Source organism: Pseudopodoces humilis, chromosome 9 (assembly GCF_049639895.1).
Source record: "Pseudopodoces humilis isolate 2021_Gansu_Grassland_sample_001 chromosome 9, ASM4963989v1, whole genome shotgun sequence".
In the NCBI taxonomy this organism is placed as follows: domain Eukaryota; kingdom Metazoa; phylum Chordata; class Aves; order Passeriformes; family Paridae; genus Pseudopodoces; species Pseudopodoces humilis.
Genome location: NC_142208.1, coordinates 23615199 through 23635672, shown reverse-complemented (window position 1 = coordinate 23635672; position 20474 = coordinate 23615199). Strand labels below are relative to the sequence as shown.

At 44.3% G+C, this 20474-nt stretch overlaps 1 protein-coding gene across 4 annotated transcripts in view; it reads right to left on the bottom strand.

The window, feature by feature from the left end:
* The window catches only part of SUFU (SUFU negative regulator of hedgehog signaling), a 90301-nt gene extending 70159 nt beyond the window's left edge, over window positions 1-20142 (bottom strand). For 3 of the 4 annotated variants that reach the window (XR_001331334.2, XM_014250400.2, XM_005520698.3), the window contains exons 1-2: window positions 19860-20142; window positions 14136-14270 (exon numbers count right to left, since the gene is read on the bottom strand). Coding sequence is in view for 3 of the 4 variants with exons in the window: in XM_014250400.2 (XP_014105875.1) it covers window positions 14136-14270; window positions 19860-20047 (323 nt within the window). In the remaining variant the exon portion in view is untranslated. Of the gene's footprint in view, window positions 1-14135; window positions 14271-16923; window positions 16965-19859 lie in introns of those variants that run through there. The other variant, XM_014250401.2, reaches the window with a different exon arrangement.
* Window positions 20143-20474: the final 332 nt, after the last annotated feature.

Genomic DNA, 20474 nt, shown 5'->3' with positions numbered 1-20474 from the left:
TGCAATTCTGCTTTTGAAAGCTACAGAGCTCTGTACAAGGAGCAGAGTGTACCAGGTGTTTGTTTTTTTGAGAGTTTAAGAGTATGTGCATATAAATATATTAGGTGAACCAATCCCAACCAAAAAGGGAGTTTACACAGGGAAATCACTGTGATTATTTCAGCCTGAGAACAACAAGAAAGCCCTTTCAGGCTGTTAGGGGATAGTTAGGACTGCACTTTCAGAAGTCATAGCTGCACTCCCAACAGCTTCAGAGAGATAAACCAAGTCTCTTCTGGGAAGCAAGGTCACAGCATTCTGGAATGAGTCACTCAGTTGTTGGCTGCTTCAACACTACTTTTGTGAAGCCACTTAAGATGCCTTTACTTCAACTCCTTAATTGCATCTTTCCACATCTTCTACAAAGACAGTTACCTGTTCTGCTGCTGGTGAGCCACTCTGAAACCATTTTGAAGGCTGCAGAAATACAGTCTCACTACATTTCTAAACCTGACATCAGGAAGAGCTGCTGTTATTTGCATCAGTACCAATTTTAATTGTACCCACAGTCCCCATCCCACCCACCAAAAAAAACCCCAGCACAGTAATTGCCAATCCATAGCTTTCAATACTCCAGATCAGCTTCTCAGGATCTTCTTGAAGTTTGAGGAGATGGTCAAACCAAGGTGATGGGCAGTATCCAGCACTCTGCCTAATGAGACCAAAGCACTTCAGAGTCCAACCCTCAATAGTGTTTTAGGGCTGCAGAGCTAATACCAATCCCAGAAGATTTTTCTACTAGGTAGCAAAGAGACTACTGTTAGCAACACAGAGGACTGCTGTCACAAAAAGCATCAAGGTACCCAGTGACTGACTTCACAGGTCCTCCCAAAGAATCACCCAAATCATCTGAGACATGAATCACTTCCCTTTTACTTCCCACTAACAAGCAACACAAAGGGTGGTCTCCTGTTCAAAACCAAAGGAGAAGCCTTCAGCAGCCACTGAGCTAAACACCTCAGTGTCTTTATTTCCTGGGAAGGACATCAGGCAAGAGCTGATGTGCCTTAAACAAGATTATGCACAGTCAGTCTTCTGAATTCAAGCTCCAGGTGCACTGCACAATTTCTACCCACCATCAGCAAATGACTCTCAGATTCCAGAGCTTAAGGGAAACAGGAAAAAAGAAAAAAAAGACAAAAAAAAAAAGACAAAAAAAAAAAAAAAGGACCATACCTAGTGCTTCCAGCATCTTGCCTAACAGGAAGCAGTTGTTTTTAGTGCAGCTGTCAAACAGTATAAAACTCTCATATGAGAGCCCCGACGGCATGCTGGGAGGTTCCTGTGAAGCAATTCTGTAAAAAAATAGGCACAGCAACCCCTTTATATAAAAGGCTTAAAAAGTATCCAGAAGACTTATTTCACCCAAAACCTACCTGCTTACTCGCATATTCCCCTGGATTGTTTCCTGACATTTAAAAAGTATTCATTCACAGAAAAACATTTGAGAGAAGCAGGGGACAATTATCTCGATGTCAGATGGTTATCTCTTCAGAGCGCTTAGCAGGAAATTCCATGAGCTCCTGCCACCCCAAACTTGCACACACAATGTTACTGGACTCCTTTGTAGCTTGATTTAAGACAAAACTTCATGCATAACCAGGGCAAATATAAAAAAACGAACACATGCTCAAAGACTTTCGTTCATATAAAATCACGGTTGGAAAGCGAGTGACATTGTGCTCAGAGATGTCAGTCTGTGACAGCCGCTGCTTAGAGCTTGCTCTTCCAGTACATCATATCAAACGTGTAAGCCATCAACCGAATGGAAAACTCTTCTAGAAAGTTAAATTGTTTTTAGAGACTTATTCCAACATCTAAATCCAAACAGATGCAGAGACACCCACTCTGCAGTTATTTGGAGGCATTTCTCAGCTTTCTGAAATACTCATATAGGATCCACTTAAAAAATTTAGATTGAGATAGATCTGAGTAAAAATTTGTGAATTGATTTGTGCTGGCCAGTATGAAAACAGAACTGTGTTTCACAGAGTTACCATTCAATGAGTGAAGAGATGTTACAAGGCAGAAGAGGAAGAGGAGAAAAGATAAAGTTTCATTCACACATACACAACATTGATTTGACAGACTTTACTACTCAGTTTCTTCAACATGCAGCCAGTTACAATCTTGTCCCTGAAACCTGGAGACTCACAGTTTAGATTTTGTTTTTACAAAATTGTCTCTGTGAATAACAAATGTTGATACAACAGATAAATTGTTTTTTCCTCTAAACTTAGAGTCAAGTCAACCTTATTCATAATTCTGCAGGCACAACTGTTTTATATAGTGTCACTAGATAATGATCAAACTCCGGAATAGGATCTAGCGATGTGATCCAGTGAAGTCAGCCCTCTGAGAAAGCATCTGCTGGAAACTTTTGAAGGACCCTTCCAACCCAAGCGATCCTACAAAACATCATGGTCAAGAACACAGGTATGAACTTCTGATTTGATACTCTGTATCCAGAACTGTGCTTACAGGACCCACAGCTGATAATTCACAAGGAATTGAGTTGGTTCCTATACTCGGCTCCTGCCCAGCCACCTGGGAAACAGCTCCTGAATTGTGCTAACTCCAGCCTAGTATGTTAAAGTAAACCACCAGGAGTTTTCTGGTCACTTTAATGTGCTGGGTTGCAAGTTAAGGCAATCTTCTTTGGGGCTCTACTGTCCATGCCATGAAAACGGTAACATCTGGAAGAAGGCCAGGATCATGCTTAGCTGCTGGAGGTTAATCCCTTTGAGCTCTAGAGGCTTGAAAGCATTATTGTCTCATTCTGGAGAGTGCCAACATACAATCACACCTGTAGGGATAGTGCTTGCAGATTAAGGGCAAAAGGCTGCAAAGGCCCTATCAGTGCCAAAGGGATGGATCTGCCTCATTACTAACATTGCGTAGGGAAACTTCAGAATATTCTGAAAGTGCTAAAACAGCATCCAGGTAACCTAAGTTTGAATCTCCTGTCTGCTACAAACTTCTCATCCTCCTCAACAAGTTACTTAGGAATTTGATTCTCAGATGTAAATAATGATAGTTGTCTGCTTCCAAGAGTAATGTGACACACTCATCATATAGGAAATGCTTATATACTCATCTATCAAGGTCACAAAAGCTAGGAAATTAACTCCACATTCTGCACAGCATGGACAAATACAGAATATGGGAAATGACTAAAACAACCAAGTATGAAACAGGAGGTTGCATGGGAAATGTCACTTTCTACTCCAGCAAAAGATGTTCACACGAGGGCAGTTTACATTTTATTTTCTCTTTTTTTACGGTGCATGAATGTAGCTATACCAGTAGGTGATGGTTTACTCTCCCATTACAGTTATAACTAAACTGACAAGATCAAACCATTCATCTTCATGATTTCCAAAACAACTTATTAAAAATAAATAAATCTACGTGTAATTGAGTAACTAGACTACTGACCATGTTTTTCAGCTCAAGGACTCACACATTCCTCCACAGAGCAACTCTGGCTTCCCAATTCATGGCCAGCAGAATCAGTCCCAGCCCAGGTGAGGTGTTGAGAGCAGTTTCTGAACCACCACAACCAGCACCACAAGTGAGGCTGTGCTGCTTGGCAAAGAAAGTGCAAACAGTTTCACTGCAAAAGCCTGGGAAGTTGCAGAGGACTTGCATCATCTTAATGCCCACTGAAAGGATCTGGAAGGAAAAGCCAGGAGTACAATAAGGATTTACTACTGCATTCACAGAACAAGAGTGAAGGCACTAATGAAAAAGAAAACTTATCAAGACCTGTAACATTTTACTTAAGCTGCCTATTTATGCTATACTTCAGAACTACTCATCCTTTGTTTCTACAAGGCCCAGAAGAACAGCGCTCTCATTTGGCCTGAGCTGGAGGTGATTCTGCCAACAAAGCACAAAGTCACTGCATGACAGAGAAGACAAACTTTCATCTGCACATGGATCCCACTTCATACTGGAACTGAATCCTTAGCTCTGATGGATGAGAATAATAATAATAATAATAATAATAATAATAATAATAATAGTAATACATCTCCACAACTTCACCTAAAGCTCAGCTGCTACCTCACAAGGCAAGAGAACATTAGCTAAGGGCTAGTTTGAGCCAGCGTGGCTGGGAAGGGCAGTGCTGCTGTGCTTCGTGAGCAGTCAGGAAAAGGACATCAACTTTCCTTGCAGTGTCTGCTGGCTCCTTCCTAGCTCCTACTGTGGAAAGTTCTGCAGCTGCTGGGAAGAACCTATTCACATAAAAAAAGTGCCTTTCAAAAGCTGTAGGGAGGATGGAAAGAATATGAAAAAAAACCTCAAAGCCACTGACAGCTACAGTTAGTATTTTTCAGCATTGCCTAAAGGTCTCAGGCGAGGATCAGGACTCCAATATGTTACATAGAATATAAACACTGGTGTCTCCCATTACTTTCCTGCTGGCTAAAGAACGTACTTTAAGAAAAACCATGCAAGAAGCAACTTTAATATATCCTTGAGCACATTTTTGAGACTCTCATACATTTATGTTCTCAGCTGTGCAATAAATGAACTTGGGGCATAAAAGGTATTCAGGAGCTTTTAGGAGCCTGAACTCCAACAGCTTGCAAGCAGGCTGTAGGCACCTGCGTATTGCTGGTTGGCAAAATGCTCAATGTGAGCCAGCAAGGTGCACCGGCAACCCAGAAATTCAACTGTGTCCTGGGCTGCACCACCAGAGGTGTGGCCAGCAGGTTGAGGGAAGTGGTTCAGCTCTTGTACACTGCTCTTGTGAAATCCCACCTAGACTGCTGCATCCAGCTCCGGGACTCCCGTCCTAAAAGTAACATGGATCTGTCACAGCAAGTCCTGAAGATGGCCATGAAGATTCTCAGAGGACTGGGGACAGGCCGAGAGAGTTGGGCCTGTTCAGCCTGAAGAAGAAAAGGGTCCAGGGAGACCTTAGAGCACCTTCCAGTACCCAAAGGGCTGGAGAGCTGGAGAAAGACTTTTGACAATGGCAGGTAGTAACAGGAAAAGGGGGAACGCCTTTAAACTGACAAACAATAGGTTTAGATTAGATATTGGGACGAAATTCTTTACTGTGAGGGTGGTGAAGCACTGGCACAGGCTTGGCCAGCAGTGCTGTGGATGCCCCATTCATGGAAGTGTTCCAGGCCAGGCTGGACTGGGCTTTGAGCAAGTTGGTCTAGCAGGGATTGGAGCGAGAAGATCTTTATGGTCCCCTCCAATGTAAACCCATCTATGTTTCAACGATCCTGATGGATCTGGAATTCAATCCCTGATCTTTCACTTCACCAGCTATAGAAATCCAGACAATTCTGCCTTCCCTAGTGAGCTGTTACATAGTCTCATTTCATTGCAAAGGGTGCACTTAAAAATATACTGATGAGCACTGTGAGAGATCTTAATCAATTAAACAGGCAGCGAAAGGTCCTTGGAGCTTGAGCTGTAATTCCAGAGAAAAGAAAGCACTGGATTGCTGGTGAAAGACTCCCAAAAGGGAAACATGAGACATATGCAATGTAAAGTCTACTACAGGTATTTTTTAAATCTGCCTTTAAGTGTTAAGCTTTTCCTGCAAAATTATCTTTCCTTTGAAGCACTTGAAACTTCTAGGGCTTGTGAGCGTTAGGCAAACTCCATTCGCTGTAAGACAATGTCCAAAAGGATAAAATAAATCTTTGCCTCTTAAAAATCAAACAAAGGAGGAAAGTGTCATTCCCTCACCATCCTTTCAGTGGCTTCAGGCTTACCCCTAAAAATTTTAATAGTGGCGAAATAGCTTTGCCTCTCAGCCAAACCACTTCAGTTATGTGAACTACAAAATGGTTCAGCTTGTCATTCAAACAGGAGGAAAGCTGGGAGATATGTCAACTTACAGCATATTTCAGTACTGCTTACATTTTAGTGCAGTAAGCAGGAACACTCTCCTCGTGTTCCTGATCACTGTTGAAGGAATAACCTGTCCAGTAAAGAACACAGAGGTCAGCATACAGCTCATCACAACCGCTTTGTTAGAGAAAATCCCCCATCTATCTCTGAACACTAAATTCTTTGCTTTTCTACTTAATGTTACTCTTCTGGGTAAAAAAGGAATTCAAGGCTCAGAGAGATATTATTTTTGCGTAATAAGGTTATACATATGGATTCAACTTAGCTAGGAAATGTCAACTTAAGGCTTGTCTTCATGAGGAAATTTACTGTAACCAGTCTACCAGTATAATTATATTGCTGTAGTTCTACTGGTAAAACTCCCCTGTTGAGCCTTATTCATAACAACAGCTGCCCTTATGGTTTATTTTTGTCGACTATGCCAAAAAAGGCCCCTACTCCAGAAAGGCCACAACAATTTACAGGGGAGGAGGGGAAGGATCTGTGCCAGTGCAACTGAAGCAGTAGAAACATTAACATATAGAAATGGCAGTGTTTCTTTATATTAATTATTTGCTACCAAAAAAAAAGTGAAATACTGTAAGAAAACTATACTGCATATCAGATGTCATTGCAGGTAAGGTATGTTCCAGTTTTGTGCACCATTTCATAGCTTTGGTAAAGATCCCCAAGCCAAACACTGGTCTGCATCAGCCCCTCTGTGTGAATCCTTTTGTTCTCACCTCCTCACCAAATGCTGCAGTGCATTTTTCCTAGGAGTACTCCTTTCCCCTCATTCCCACATAGAAGCAATGCCTTGCTGCCCAGCAACTGCCCAGGGCCCCTTGGACTGACCCTCCAAAACAAATGGGCATTTAAGACCAGTCCCTCTGGTTTACAGTTTGCATCTCAGGCACCAGGGATGGCTAGAAAGCAAAGAGCACTCTTTGCAAAAAGGATTTTAAAACAATTGCCCTTCACTTCGGCAGTGCAAGAATGCTGAGCTAGACAAAACAATGAGCCATCTGTGCACTCTTCCCTCCTTCCCTTGTCTGTATCCTCTGAGCTTAAATCAGAGTTCCCCAAGAATGGCCGAGTCCCCCTTCACCTCCGCCCACCCTGTTTACATCCTGAAAAAAAACCCAGTTTTCTGGCCTATTTTTTCCTTTTTGTTCTTAAGAGCCCTTGCAAAATCTTCCTTTAAACCTCAGCCCTTTGTCAGGTGGTATCCCATCTACCCAGCTTTGTCAAGTAATCAAAAAATGCCTCCCACCAGTGATCCGTTCCTTGTTTACCATCCCTAGAGGCAGAGTGGCACTCAGGAGCCCTACTCACCCCTTTGTCCAAGGAAGGCAATACCATCTGAATGGGAGACCACCAAGATTTGCAGCCCTCTTTTGTTAGCCTGGTGTCACTGCCTATTGGGCCTTGATTCAAAATTGAGATGACAGTAGAGAGGCAGCTGAGTTAGGTCATCACCACGGAGTTTCCAGCTTAGAAGAGAGAAACACCAACAGCTCAAATTTCATATAAAATAGGTAACTTTATTATCAGTGGTAATTTGTTGCTACCAGTTGTAGCCACTGACTAGTACTATTCTAGTACTAGTCAAGAAGGCATGTTCGCAACACTAAAAAAGCATTGAGGAAAAAACAAAGGAAATTAGGTATGAATAACAGCATTCGGATCTATTTCTTCAAACATCTATTTTTTTAGTATCTCTATTCCAGGCAGCAAATGGATTAAAAAATGGCAATGATCTCACAGCTGGAATGGCTGCACTGATCAAAAATACTTTTACCTTCATGTCTCACTGAAAAAAAACCCTATCATTTATTTATTGATTTTTAAAACATCCATAAACAGACCTTTATCACATAAAGTGATCTTTCACTAGTAGACACAGTTTTGATCCCCAGTTGCTTCTGTTCCTGGCAGGCTGAACTCGCTGGGAGAGCAGAGCCTGCAAACTCTCCATTCAGCACTAACCCAGCTTGGAGATCAGAGTAAGGAAGCCATGGATCAACTCTCCTCCAATGTACCAAGATAATAAATGTGAAAGTTCTGTTGGCAAAAGACACCCCACAAAATCATCCAGTTTGAGCACTATGCCCCTTCCCTGCACGGCAGCAAGAGGTTCATCCTAGCAGGATACAGCACCAGAGTGCAGACACACTACTAAACAGGAAGTGATGTTTGCCTTCAATGCTCAGCACTAAACCTTCCAATCTTTTTCCTTTTTTTTTATTGAAAACAGTCCTTCTTGTAAATTCAACTACCATGCTGTAAATGTTAAATGAATTTCCTTCAACGCTTCAAAAAATTCCAAATCTAGCACAGTTCAAGAGTAGTCTCGTCCCACAACTCCTGCATGTAAACACAGAAACGCAGCACAAAGCGGGTTGCTCTCCGTAGGAGGCTTACATCTTTCATTTCATTAAGAGTACTATCTCCAGCAAATGACATTTGGAAGCCAAGTGCGCTCTGCCTTGGAGGAGGGAAAATCGGATTTCCCTGTCATGACCACAGCTTCAGGGGAGGTCTGCCTCCAGCAGTGAAACACAAGCCTTAGAGGGTTCTGGTGCAGGGCAGTGACTGTGGGACACCCTCAGTGGGACACATAAATAGGCATGATGCTTGGTTTAACAGGGCTTTATTTGTCTGGGAAACAGAGAATTGAACCCTACATGACCACACTTATGCATATGCTTCTTTAAGATGTCTGAACTAACCGGTCTAATTCAATCCTGTCCACAAAATGTCACATTTCTGCAAAGTATGTTTTGCAAGAGAAGGATCTACAGGTGTTCCCATTAAGCAAGTTTCAATAGAAGCACATCTGTATTTCTAGACACCAGAGAATCCATACAGGTGAGATTTGTTAAAAGTACCTCATGTTAAGAGAAGCTCATTTTAACTCGTATCTTTATAGGTAAGAAAATAATCTAATTACAAGACAAATCCATTAAAAGACAGATTTCATTTTTTATAAATAAAAAATAGACATATTTTTATTTTAGCTGTTGTGCAGCTAAAATACTCTTATATACTCTGACAGATTCCCAAATAAACTATCAATGAAAGGAAACACTTTTTTTTTTGTCACAGACCTCTCTAATTCTATGGCCTCTCTCTTTGCACTCTGCCATGAGCCTTCCTCTCTCCCCTCTGCCTCAGACAGAAGAGCAAAGGAAAGAATAAGCATTATATTTGGGGTTGGTCTTTGCAAGGCAAACAAGTCCTGGGAAGAAAAGGGAAGTCCAGAGTATGGTGCCCACCTTGGACCCTCTCTCCTTCAAGTCCTACCTCTTGTACCTCTTTCCTAAACTGATGCTCACTGATATCCTCTCCCATGTAATTCCTTTTAGCTGAAGTAGATGCTCCACCTCCAGCAATCTTTCATCTCTCAAGGTAGACATACTGAACCTTACAAATCTTATCTGAAATATGGATCCACCACCTCTCCCTAATTTACTATCTTCCAAAAGGCCCTCTGTTTTATCATGAAAACAAAGAGGGGCAGAGTCAGTCTCCACCACTTTAAAAGCATTCACAGTTACCTTGGAGTTTGGTGTAATGTTTCAGCAGTGCTTTAGACATGTGGTTTATAAAGCACTTAGGGACCCATTAAACATCAAAATTTAAGGCTAAAGGCTGGCAAGCTGAGGGCAGTGAGCTTTCAAATTTATGAAAGGCTACAGAACTAAGAGGCCACTAAAGTGACAGCTGTCAGCACCACTCTGTCCTACATTCATGCAGGTTCAAAGCAGAAGCCAGCATGCACTCAAAAGAAAGAGAGCACTCGTTCCAACTTCCAGGCTATTTTCTAAATACTCTTTTCAAACTCCTTTTATACTCAGAAAAAGCCTTCCAGAAAACATCCACCCCTCTGCAAGCCCTGCATTGGTTACCTGATCCAGTTTTGCGCTCCTTTTTCTTCCTCCCAGCTCTAACAAGCATCCTTGCCCTTTTACAAGTTAAGGTCATTCAGAGGATCTATACAAGCAAGCAGAACACAAGCTGGACTGAAGATCTTGAAAGGCTCATGCTTACCCTCACCTTTAATAGGGAGGCACCACCCACAGAGACAACACGTTATCCCGGCATGCACTGCTCCCTCCTGATCCAAATGGAAAGCAGCACAAATCAAAAGGACCACAGCAAGTTGGAACCTGTTGTCTCAGCGGGTGGTACCCTGCATCTGTAATAGAGATGAAGGGAGCTGTAATCTCTCCGGTTTTATGCAAATGGGATGCTGCACTTCAGCTCCTGGCTAGGGGCCAGGAAAAAAAACAAAACCAAAAACCCCAAACTCCACCACCCTTGTCAGTATGAAGCTGATGTAGTAAACATCAAAACACAGTTGGCATGTCACTTTGCGGGATGTGGGAAGACCACAAATAAAAATCTTATCTCAACCTATCCATAATTTAAGTCTTACTTTCTATTTCAACTCTGAATTACAATCCTGCAATTTTAATACAAATAAGACTATTCAAGGTGTTTAGGAATTCTATTGCATCATGGTTTTCACTTTCCATGCACTTCTTTAAAGTGTTAAGAGAAAGGATGAGCACTCAAACTACAGAACAGTTAAGTGGAGGTTCAACCTTGGCCTTAGAGCAAACTGAAGACACAAGCCAGTCTGGGAAAAACACGTTTTCCATCTTAGTCGCTGGACAGCCCTGCAAACTTGTGCCAGTACAATCCGGGTCTGGCACACACTGTGGCACCACAGTAACACAGAATCAGAGTGGGTAAAGTTGAAAGGGATCATAGTGTGTCATCTGGTCCACCCTTCCTGCTCATGCAGAGTAATCCCAGAGCACATGACACAGGATTGTGTCCAGGTGGATCTTTACTATTTCCACAGCCTCTCTCTGTTCCAGTGCATGGTCACCCACACAACAATTAGGCTCTTCCTCATCTGCAGGTGGAACTTCCTATGCATCAGTTTCTGTCCAGACTCCTGAGGGCTGCTGCAAAGGCAGCACTCAGCAGTAGTTGAAGCTGGCATTGCTGCTGGTGGAGTCCAAGTCCAGCCACACCTGCTGATGCTGCCCTGTTCTCCACCACGGAAAAAGTCATCATAATGTTTGTAAACTGCAGGAATGATCAGGCATCTGTCCCTTGACCTCACTGATGGCCTGGCATCAGAGCACGAACCTGCCAGCTGAGGCACTGGCTTTGTGCAGACACACAGGGACACGTTCCTTGCTGCTGGCATTGCTGTGGGCAGTTGCTGCCAGCAAGGGGTGGAGAAGAGCACAGGACTTAGCATCTCCTCTGCCACAGCTGCACTGGCCACATGCTTCCTGCCAGCAGGCTGTACATACTCACCACTGCAGTGCAGAATCTCTTCAGAATGCAAGAACAGTCAAAAAAAAAAAGGCCCTCCTTTAATCCTGCTGAATAGATTCTAGAAGCTACACATTTGTTTTTATTTGAAAGAAGAAAGAAAAAGCTAAAAATGGAGTGTAATTTGCAAAAACATCCTCGAAGGATTTCTGCTGCCACTCAAGTTGTGCAACATCCTCGACTGGAGAGACTTATTTCCATGCAAGCAGCTTGGCATGAAATCCCACTGAAAGGCCTGTGGTTCCCTAAAACTGTCATGACATCATGATTTAGGATTTTTAGAGCTATCAGCCCAGCACAGCTGGTGTCATGGTTGCCATTATACCATGAAACACTGAGGGGTTTTAAACGAAAAAGGTTTCCTTGTTTGAAATTCTTAGAGTTCTTCCATCTTATTCTACAGATTCTTAAAACCAGACTGGTTCTGTAAGCAGAGTATAGCTGATATGTAAGCAGAGCAGGAAACAGTGCTGCTTTAACTGAAAATAAATCTGTCAACAAGGAGGCACCAGGAGAGCTCTACTTCAGACCTTTCAGGTTCTTATTAAAAAATATAAATTAAAGTCAACATTTTCACATTATTTGCTACATCTGTTTGCTGTTCTAGTATAAACAAAAATACTGGGGCCTCCAAGTCAGTGTTAGTTCATTAAAAAAAAAAAAAAGTCCTTTTCATTTAATATTGCATGATAATTTTCTAGACTGTACTGTATTACCATGAGAGGTCTACAAGAAATAAGCTATGCATTACCCAAACTGGGCAATTAACAAGACCTTTGGCAGTGTTCTATCTTCGCCTTTCTAAAGCATGAGGCACAGCAAGGCTATGGAAGCACATCCCTGTTGTAGGAACCTTGCTAACTGTCACAAACAGATCCAGCTCTGCACTCTTTGTGGACAGCAGGAAAACCTAAAATCCCAAACACTTTCCTGTCTCCAGAGGCCAGGGCAACTTAGTAGAGTTCAGTGTCACACTGGTTTTAAAGGAAATATACCAAAGATTTAAACAACTGCCCTGCCATCCCATGGTCCTGCCAAGCATTCCACAGCACACTTTACCTGGGACAGCAGAATCCCAAAGCCTTTCAAGCAAAAAAGAGACATATTTTCTTAAAAGAAGATTTATTAAATTCCCTGTCAGAGAACAAGAACCTCCTGAGTGCATAGGAAAATCCACCACTTTCCTACAGTGTGCACCCAGGGCTGGGCTGGTGACGTGAAGTTCCTATAGCCATCAAATTTCAAGAGCAGTTTTAGCAAACAGCAATTGCTCTTGGGAGTGAGAACTGCTGGTGAGTGCTCAGCTCCTTTGAAAATCTTCTCTCAGCCAGTCTACAGTGCTCATGTACCAGCTGGTAACTTCGTGTTCAGTGTTTAGGAGATGTGTGGGTCTTGACAGCTCTACCACATGCACAATTGTATATTAAGACTTTTGGACACAAGGTAGAACTGACCTACTTGACAGGACAAATACTATTAAGCTTTGTAGCTCCAAGAATGAGGCCAAATTAAAGGTGATAGACTGCAGACAGCCAGACATCTCAGGGCAAGTGACACAATGACACAGTGCTGTGGAGCTGGGGATGCTGTTCCAGCCACACAGAGAGAAGGGAAACACACACCTGATCTATAAACAAAAGCACCATATGAAGGCCTACACATTCACACTAAGTTCTCTTGTGGAAGTGAGGGAAGGAAGCCTTAAATTTCATTTCTTTCACTTGCCCTACTTTTCTTCTGCCCCTGCAACTAATGACTGGGGTTTGCTATTAGTAGACGTGTTGGTTAAATGTCCCAGGCAGATCTCTGTGACATTAGGGTCTTGTACAAACTCCAGACTTGTTTTCTGAAAAACAGTTCTGTAATCACAAACACAAGGAGAAAAAACCCAGGAGAAATTGCCTCGAGGAATGTGTAAAATTAAAGAAACTGCCCAACTGCTGCTGTTGCAAGAAAACCACTTTGCACAAAAAGCAAAGATTCAGCCACCACAAAAAAAAAAACAACTGGTGGCTGAATCTTAACCAAGACAAACAAAAGGAGAAAAGCTTGTGTGAACAAACTGGAGCCTTTGCTGCACCATTCATCAAGGACATTTATCCTACAACTATAACACAGTGCAAAGATAGTTTTAGTAAACAGCAACAGCAGAAACCTTGTGCCATTTCTGGTTGGTTAAAATGCCATGTTCACAGCCTCAAAATCACGATGGCTTGGCAACTGCTACTCATTTTAAGTGGAGTTAAGGAGTAAGGTCAGCTAATGAACGACAAGAATAGGGTTAGCTCATGCCACCTGCTTGGCCTAACCCAAAGTTCCTGCTAGAAACCATCCATACCAACAACCTAAGATAATAATTTAATTACTGGAGAATAGACAGTCAAACAATTAGAGTTTTAAGCTTCTGTTACACAAATTGGCACTTTATACAGCAGCCACTGGGGTGGCAGTCTGCTGACAGTAACACTGCTGTGCCAGCAACAGCAAAAATGCCCTTACAGCAGTTTTCCAGAGGAAGGCATTTAACATGCACAAGGAGGGGTCAGGATTTAAGTGTACATCCATACCAGATTGCAGAGTGTGAAAAACACAAGACAGTCAAAAGAAAATTTCCCAACCAGTTAAAAGAAATTTAAACAAAAACTTACTCAACACTGAAAGAAAATACACTGCATTCAAAGCCTGCAGAGGGGAACATAGAATTTCTTCTACATACAAGAACAGGCATACATCATCTTTTTTGAGAGCAGGGCTCAAAAACCTAGGGTGTTCTCAACTGAAAACCAGCTGTTCAAATAATATGAGCAGCAGGACAGGGTTTTACCTGCACACCCCCAAAACACAATGCCCAGCTACAGAACTTAAATAACACTTACTCATGAACTCTGTTGTCTCCATACAAATCACTTAACCCAAAACTGACATAGTGCCAGTGCTCAGGAACATTCAGTGCTGGGTTTCCCAGGTTTCTGTACATGCTAACATAGTCCAGAGGGTCAGGTCCTCCCAACCTGCATTAAAAACAGAAAAATTCTTATGTAAGTTAGTTTACTCAAGACAAATGGTAAGTCTCCCCAGGTTCTAGAAGAGGTTGTACAAAGACGTCATTTAAAACAAAAATTAGAACATTCAAATTACCTCCAAAAAAAAAAAATTGAGGAGAAAGATTAGGTTAAGTCCAGAAAGCTTTGAGCACAAGAAGACAAAGTACATGTGTGCAACCCGCTAAAAATGTTTTTAATGTTAAAGCATAAAAACCTCTGGAAAATCGTATTAAAGCTTCCACAAAACGCAAAGAAAATTGAAAAACTGTAGTAATAAAAGAGCAATGACTGTATCTGCACTGCAAGCTCAGTCCAGAGGCACATACCTCAAAAAAAGTGATGCTATTCCTCAAGCAGATTTTGAAACAACTAAGTTCTGAGGAGAGTAATCCATGCTTCTGAACACAGACAAATTAGTTCAAACAGCAGAGGGGTCTAAGTATACAGCACTTGCGTTAACCAAGAATGAGTAAAAAGCACCACTGTACCCTCTGCATCAACATTAGGATGGCTTCCTTAAAAGAACTAACTCAAAAGTCAATGCAGCAAAGGCGGGTAACACTGAGCAGCAAACACTAAAGCCTGCAGCCACCCTTCTTGCTACAAGGCACAGGTAATTGAGGCCATGTGTCAGCCGAGAGCACAGCACATCCTCCTGCCACTCATGTCATCTCTGTCTGAGCAAAGACAGGACAACTCCCTGCTGAAGGAAGAAACCCGCTGGACTGTTTTGCTGTTTGCCCTGTCAATCATAGAACACCTACCACAAGCAGTTACGGCACAGCTGAGCAGCTGTTTAACCACTTTGTGCCTAGAACACACTGTGCCTTCAAGTAAAACTTTCAGCTGCTCCAAACAAGAAAACCCAAACTCACACGACCCCATTCACTGGAACCAATGATTCTACACATCAATTCCTCTTGTGTCTATTGTCTGTTTAGACCCTGATACAATCATCTGCAGGTTGCAGGGCATGTTGGTGTTTCCTTCACTTGTCCTGGGGGTTTGTGTATCATCATACACAGTCTCCATGGCTGGACAGATGGATCCAACCCTAGTGACAGTAAGACACTATTATAAATCCTCTGCCCTCCTCCTGTTGCCCAACCTTATCAAGTCTGTACAAAACAGCATATCAGCTTGATGTACTAAAAGGCCTCTCCACAGGTATGCTGTGCTGCCATGCTCCTACTGCTGCTGGCAAAAAAATCAGAGCAGTTGTCTAACATGATTGACTTTACCTAGGACAGCTTCCCCCTTTTACGTCATATAAGGGATCAGGGTGACTGAGACCAGTTGCAGTTTCTCCAGCAGGTCAGTCAAGGATGCAACCCAGGATAATGGGGCAGGACAGAGGGGATGAGCAGCTCACTCCCAGAAATGGCACAGGTGTCCACTGTCAAAGCCTACACCAGAACAATGCAGCCTTCTTGTATGACAAATGGCATCTTCATGGCATAGAAGGCAAACTGGTGAGCAAACACGGGGAGAGTGTGTCAGACCCCAGGATGGAGCTGAATCTGATCTTCAGCAGACACCTGAGAAAACCTGTTTACAAAGTCTAGCAATAGTTTGAAATAGGTAAAAACAAGTCTCTTCTGACACCCTTTCCTCACCTGTTCCCTTTCACTGGCATCAGATCACACTGGAACTGGAGACCTCTACCAAAAACACCCATTTGAGTGGCTCTGTTCAGAGCATGGCACCTATGTCCTGTGTGCTCAGTGTTCAGCACCCCAGGGATCCATGATGGAAGCAGTCAGATGGAAGTAATTCCAGCCAGCATGGTCGCTTACCCTTGAGGAGCGGCAGTGAACAGCAGCAGTTCACTGCTGTTCAACACACACAACTATTACTGGACTGAGAAGACTCCAGAACAAGGGAGGTTCATACACTGACCAGCATGAGAATCAGTGGTCAGAGCAGCTGTATGGAGTTTACAATGAAGGGATCACTGCTAAGCAACCAGCATCTCCTACATGAAGAAAACCTGCTTCCAAACTGGGTTTAGTAACACTTTAGAAGTCAAACAATCAATGCTGGAACACTGCTGACACAGGCACTCTTACAATGACAACACACAAGACAAACCTCTACACTCTGTAGTCCCTTTTCAGGACAGGGACTGTTCCATGAGTTCATGCTTTTCCCTAGGGCTACTCAAACATACTTGTCAGGTCTGATGCAGATGGCCAGTCCTGTCTAGGACAGCACCAGGCAAGCCAGACACCCCATCTCACTCCTGCCAGCAATCCTATGTTTGTCTCCAAAGGCCAAACTTCTCTGGAGACCTGCAGCACCACACTACCTAAGAGGTGGCCACAGCCATGTGGCACCAGGTGGCCTGGAGGAGCTGAGCTCAGTCCTACCCAGAGCTCACTACCAACTGGTTCACATGTTGTTCAACAATCCAGTCATACCATCTTTACTCGCTGAGAAATGGAGTAGGCTTGGAAGAGACATAGACTAAAAGCCTGCAGCAGTGACTAATTCAATTTTGAAGAACAAATATCCAAGCCATAGACCTATCCCAAAACCGCTGCAACTGCACAAGCATTCAGCACGAGCTTTAAGCCAGCTCTGCAGTACACAGTAACATAGCCATGACAATAACGCTCACCAAAGGTTAGTCAGCACAGATATTCATCCAGTTTCGGTGGCAGGTTTCACTGCTCTACTGTCGGCGCTGCTGTGGTACATCCTCCCGCCCACAGCTGCAGCGGCAGGGTTCAACCTGGTATCACAATCTACATATCAGTACATGCACTCACACAAAGAGCTGGAAGCGTTGGAGGATTTTATTAGGAAGAACCCAACTTCAAAGCCAGAAGTACAGTACAAATTTGTTACATTCTCTATTCATGGAGCTTATTCAGGAGCAGGAAGGGCCGCCTCAGGGGAAACCCTCTATTTGCATCTGCACCAAGAGTCTTCTTTTGACTGATGCTAAGAGCACTCTGAAGTTTCTGTGGAAGGAGAAACAGCAAAATGCAGAGAGGAGAGACACCCACAACAGAAAGAAATTGGAAAACTCTTAATTCATTCACCCTGAAAAGTCTTTAGTGTATTGTTTGTAGTCACTACCCAGCAGCTGACAATAGTTCTGCTTTTCACAGCTACCTTTTGACAGCCCTTCAGAAGTAGTCTGTGATTCCCAAAAGGCCACAGACCACAACTTACTTCACAGGTTTTTGAGAATATGGTCTAAATTTAAGACAGGTGATAAAAACCCAATAGTTGAGCCCAAATTATGCCTATTTCAAAACCTATCATAAAAAAGGAACAAATCTGCTTTTTTCACCAGCAATTCAAGAACTCTACCACATTTTATAATAAGAGTGGACACTGGATATCAACAGAAAAACTCCATCTTGGTGCATAGCCTTCACAAAAACAGACAGAAATTCTTCCAAGAAGTTCTGATTGAATCCCAAGCTCTCTCCCAAGATATGCAAATAGCATTTTAAAATACTAGTTCCATTAAATAATCCACATGGCCAAACCCCTTTATGCAATAGGCATGGCGTTCTGCAGATTCTCCAATGTTACACAGTTAGGATCTGCTCTGATCTGCAAGCCAGAGACTACAACTTCAGCTCCCTGAATAAAAAAAACCAAATTGCTGTTAACCATATAGAAACTGATACGTATAATTAAAAGCTGATTAGTCTTAGAATATTTCTCCTAAGGCAGGGAACTTTGTTCAGCAATTTCCTCTTCTAATCTAAACCAGCTAATAGCTGGCAGGCCATGCAGAGAGAGTTGTGGCAGGAGTCGTTCTATCAGACTTAAAAAAAACAAGCTCCAAGTTTCACCCAACAACAGGAGAGAAAGAACTTGTGGCATCCATGGAGGCTTTACCTTACACAAGCATTTCCTGCACAGGACAGCAGTAGGAAGCTCACCTCTACAACAGAAGCTCTCACTGCTGGCTGAGCTAACAGCTGGAGGAACTACTAAGTGGAAAATGTCAGGATAAAGAGGCCTTCACATTTCTTCTTACTTGCAACCTGCCACCACTGCCAGCAGCAATTCTTTTAGTGTTTGAGCTCCAATTGCAGCGAAACCCTAATCAGTCCCTTAAGCAACAAGGTTTCTTCCCAAACAACGGTGTTTGCAATTCTTTACTACGCACCTAAATTTCCCTCAACCTCCACAAATCTTACATCAATATAACCACTATGTTCTAAGCTCTTGATAGAAAAAAAGTGCTAATGTGACTGAAATGCTTCATGAGTATCTAAGATTAGACATATGTGTAAAAACAGACTGATCAGACCACCACCAAAGTAGTGATGTGGACAGATGACTCAGAAATTATTGATATTTTGAGGTCTCAGATTTGCAACATCTTATCTCAGTCCACTGTGTCATTTTAATACAATATTCCCCTAGGCAATAAGGGGAGTATTGTATTAAAACTTCAATAACAGACAAACTTCTTGCTAGAATCACTTAAAAACACTTCTGGGGACAACAATAGCAATAGCTTTGTCTGTCAGAGCAGCACATAGGGAGGATATTTTTCTGCTGTAGCTCAGGACTCTAATTAAAGACATACAGGTTGAAATGAGCTACAAATAAAGAAGTTGAGCAATTTCTAATTTTTTATGTGCTGAGGTAGGGGCTGGCCAATGTCATGTAAAGCAAACATTCGCGGGGTACTTGATCATCTTCCTTAGGCCCAGAAGAGGGGACTGAGCAGCTAAGCAATAGCAAAAAGCAAAAAGAACTCCACACGGGATAAGACTCTAGTCGTTTATCTTGACAGCTAAACATCCAAGAACTTCCTTCGTGCCACTCTCCCACATAAACAACTGCTGTTCCTAGTGTCAGACACTGTGTCAGCAGAGACACTGAGCAGCAGATTCACAGTCAGCGATAACACACGGCTACGAAAGGCCAAGAGAAGCTGGCACTGCTCCGCGGGCTTTATGGGTACACACGGCATGTGTCCGGCCTGGAGGCTGCAACAACGGGTTCGCTCCGGTCAGTGCCGCCACACTCGAACCCCAGGCTGCCGGACAGAACAGAGCTCGTGTCTCCTGTCCAGGGGGGAAACTCCAGACCCTCACCTTCTGTGGGAACACCTCCACTGAGTAACACGCACTCCCTCTTCCTAAGACCTGCCCCAGCCGGGCCTTCATCAGCCACCCCTCATTCAGGGACACTCCAAATTGCCGCAGAAATCCCAATTCACTCTCCAGTCTTCACTGCACCCCTCTGTAGATCCTCCTCCTATTGCCAACACATTCTCCCCAGCAGCCCTTCCAAACTCACGCCCTAGGCAACCAATTGCACCCCCAATGCCTCCATCCCCAGACCCGCTGCATATCCCAAAATCTCTTGCATCTCACCCCTGAGGACGCAATCCCCAGTCCCTCTCCCCTTTGTGCAGCCCCTCCACCTCACCCCGCGCAACAGCCCCAGCGCTTCTCCCAAACCTCTCCCACTCCCACTACTCCTCCCAAACCTTCTCCTATCCCACACAAGGCGCCGGCCCCACTGCTCCCCCCAGTTCCACACAAGACCCCGGCCCCATCCAGGCCGCCTCACCAGTACTTGAGGATGGCGGTGACCTGGAGCGGGTTGGGCTGGTCGGGGTAGAGGCGGCGGCACTCGCCGTAGATACCGTGCAGCCCCGGCGGGAACAGCGACGGGAAGGACCCGGACCCAGACGCAGACCCCGGGCCGGACCCTGGCCCGCCCGCGGGGTGCCCCCCGCCCGGCCGCACGCCCTCCATGTCCCGGAGGCGGCTGGTCCCGACCCGTCCCGGTTGTTGCCGAACCCGCTCCACTCCCGGCCCGGCCCGGCCCGGCCCAAGCGGCTGCGTGGGGCCGCGGGGAAGGGGCGGGGCCTACTGCCAGGCTGCGTGAGTGACAGACCAACTCCGCCAATAGAGGCACAGCGCGGGGCGTCGCGAGGGGGAGGCGGGGCCCCGCTGCATGGGCGGCATGAGTGACAGGGTGACCTGACCAATGGAAACTCGCGGCCCTGAGGGCGGCCGCACCTCTGCCCCCGCCCCACGGTACGTTGCGGGCGCGCCCCCTAGCGGCGGCGCGGGGCCCCGCGATGGGCGGGGCTATGCCCTCGCGAGGCGGTGGCGGGAACGCGGAGCGGGTGCCGGGGGGAGCGGGAGCTCCCGCACCCGGGCAGGCCTGGGGGCAGAG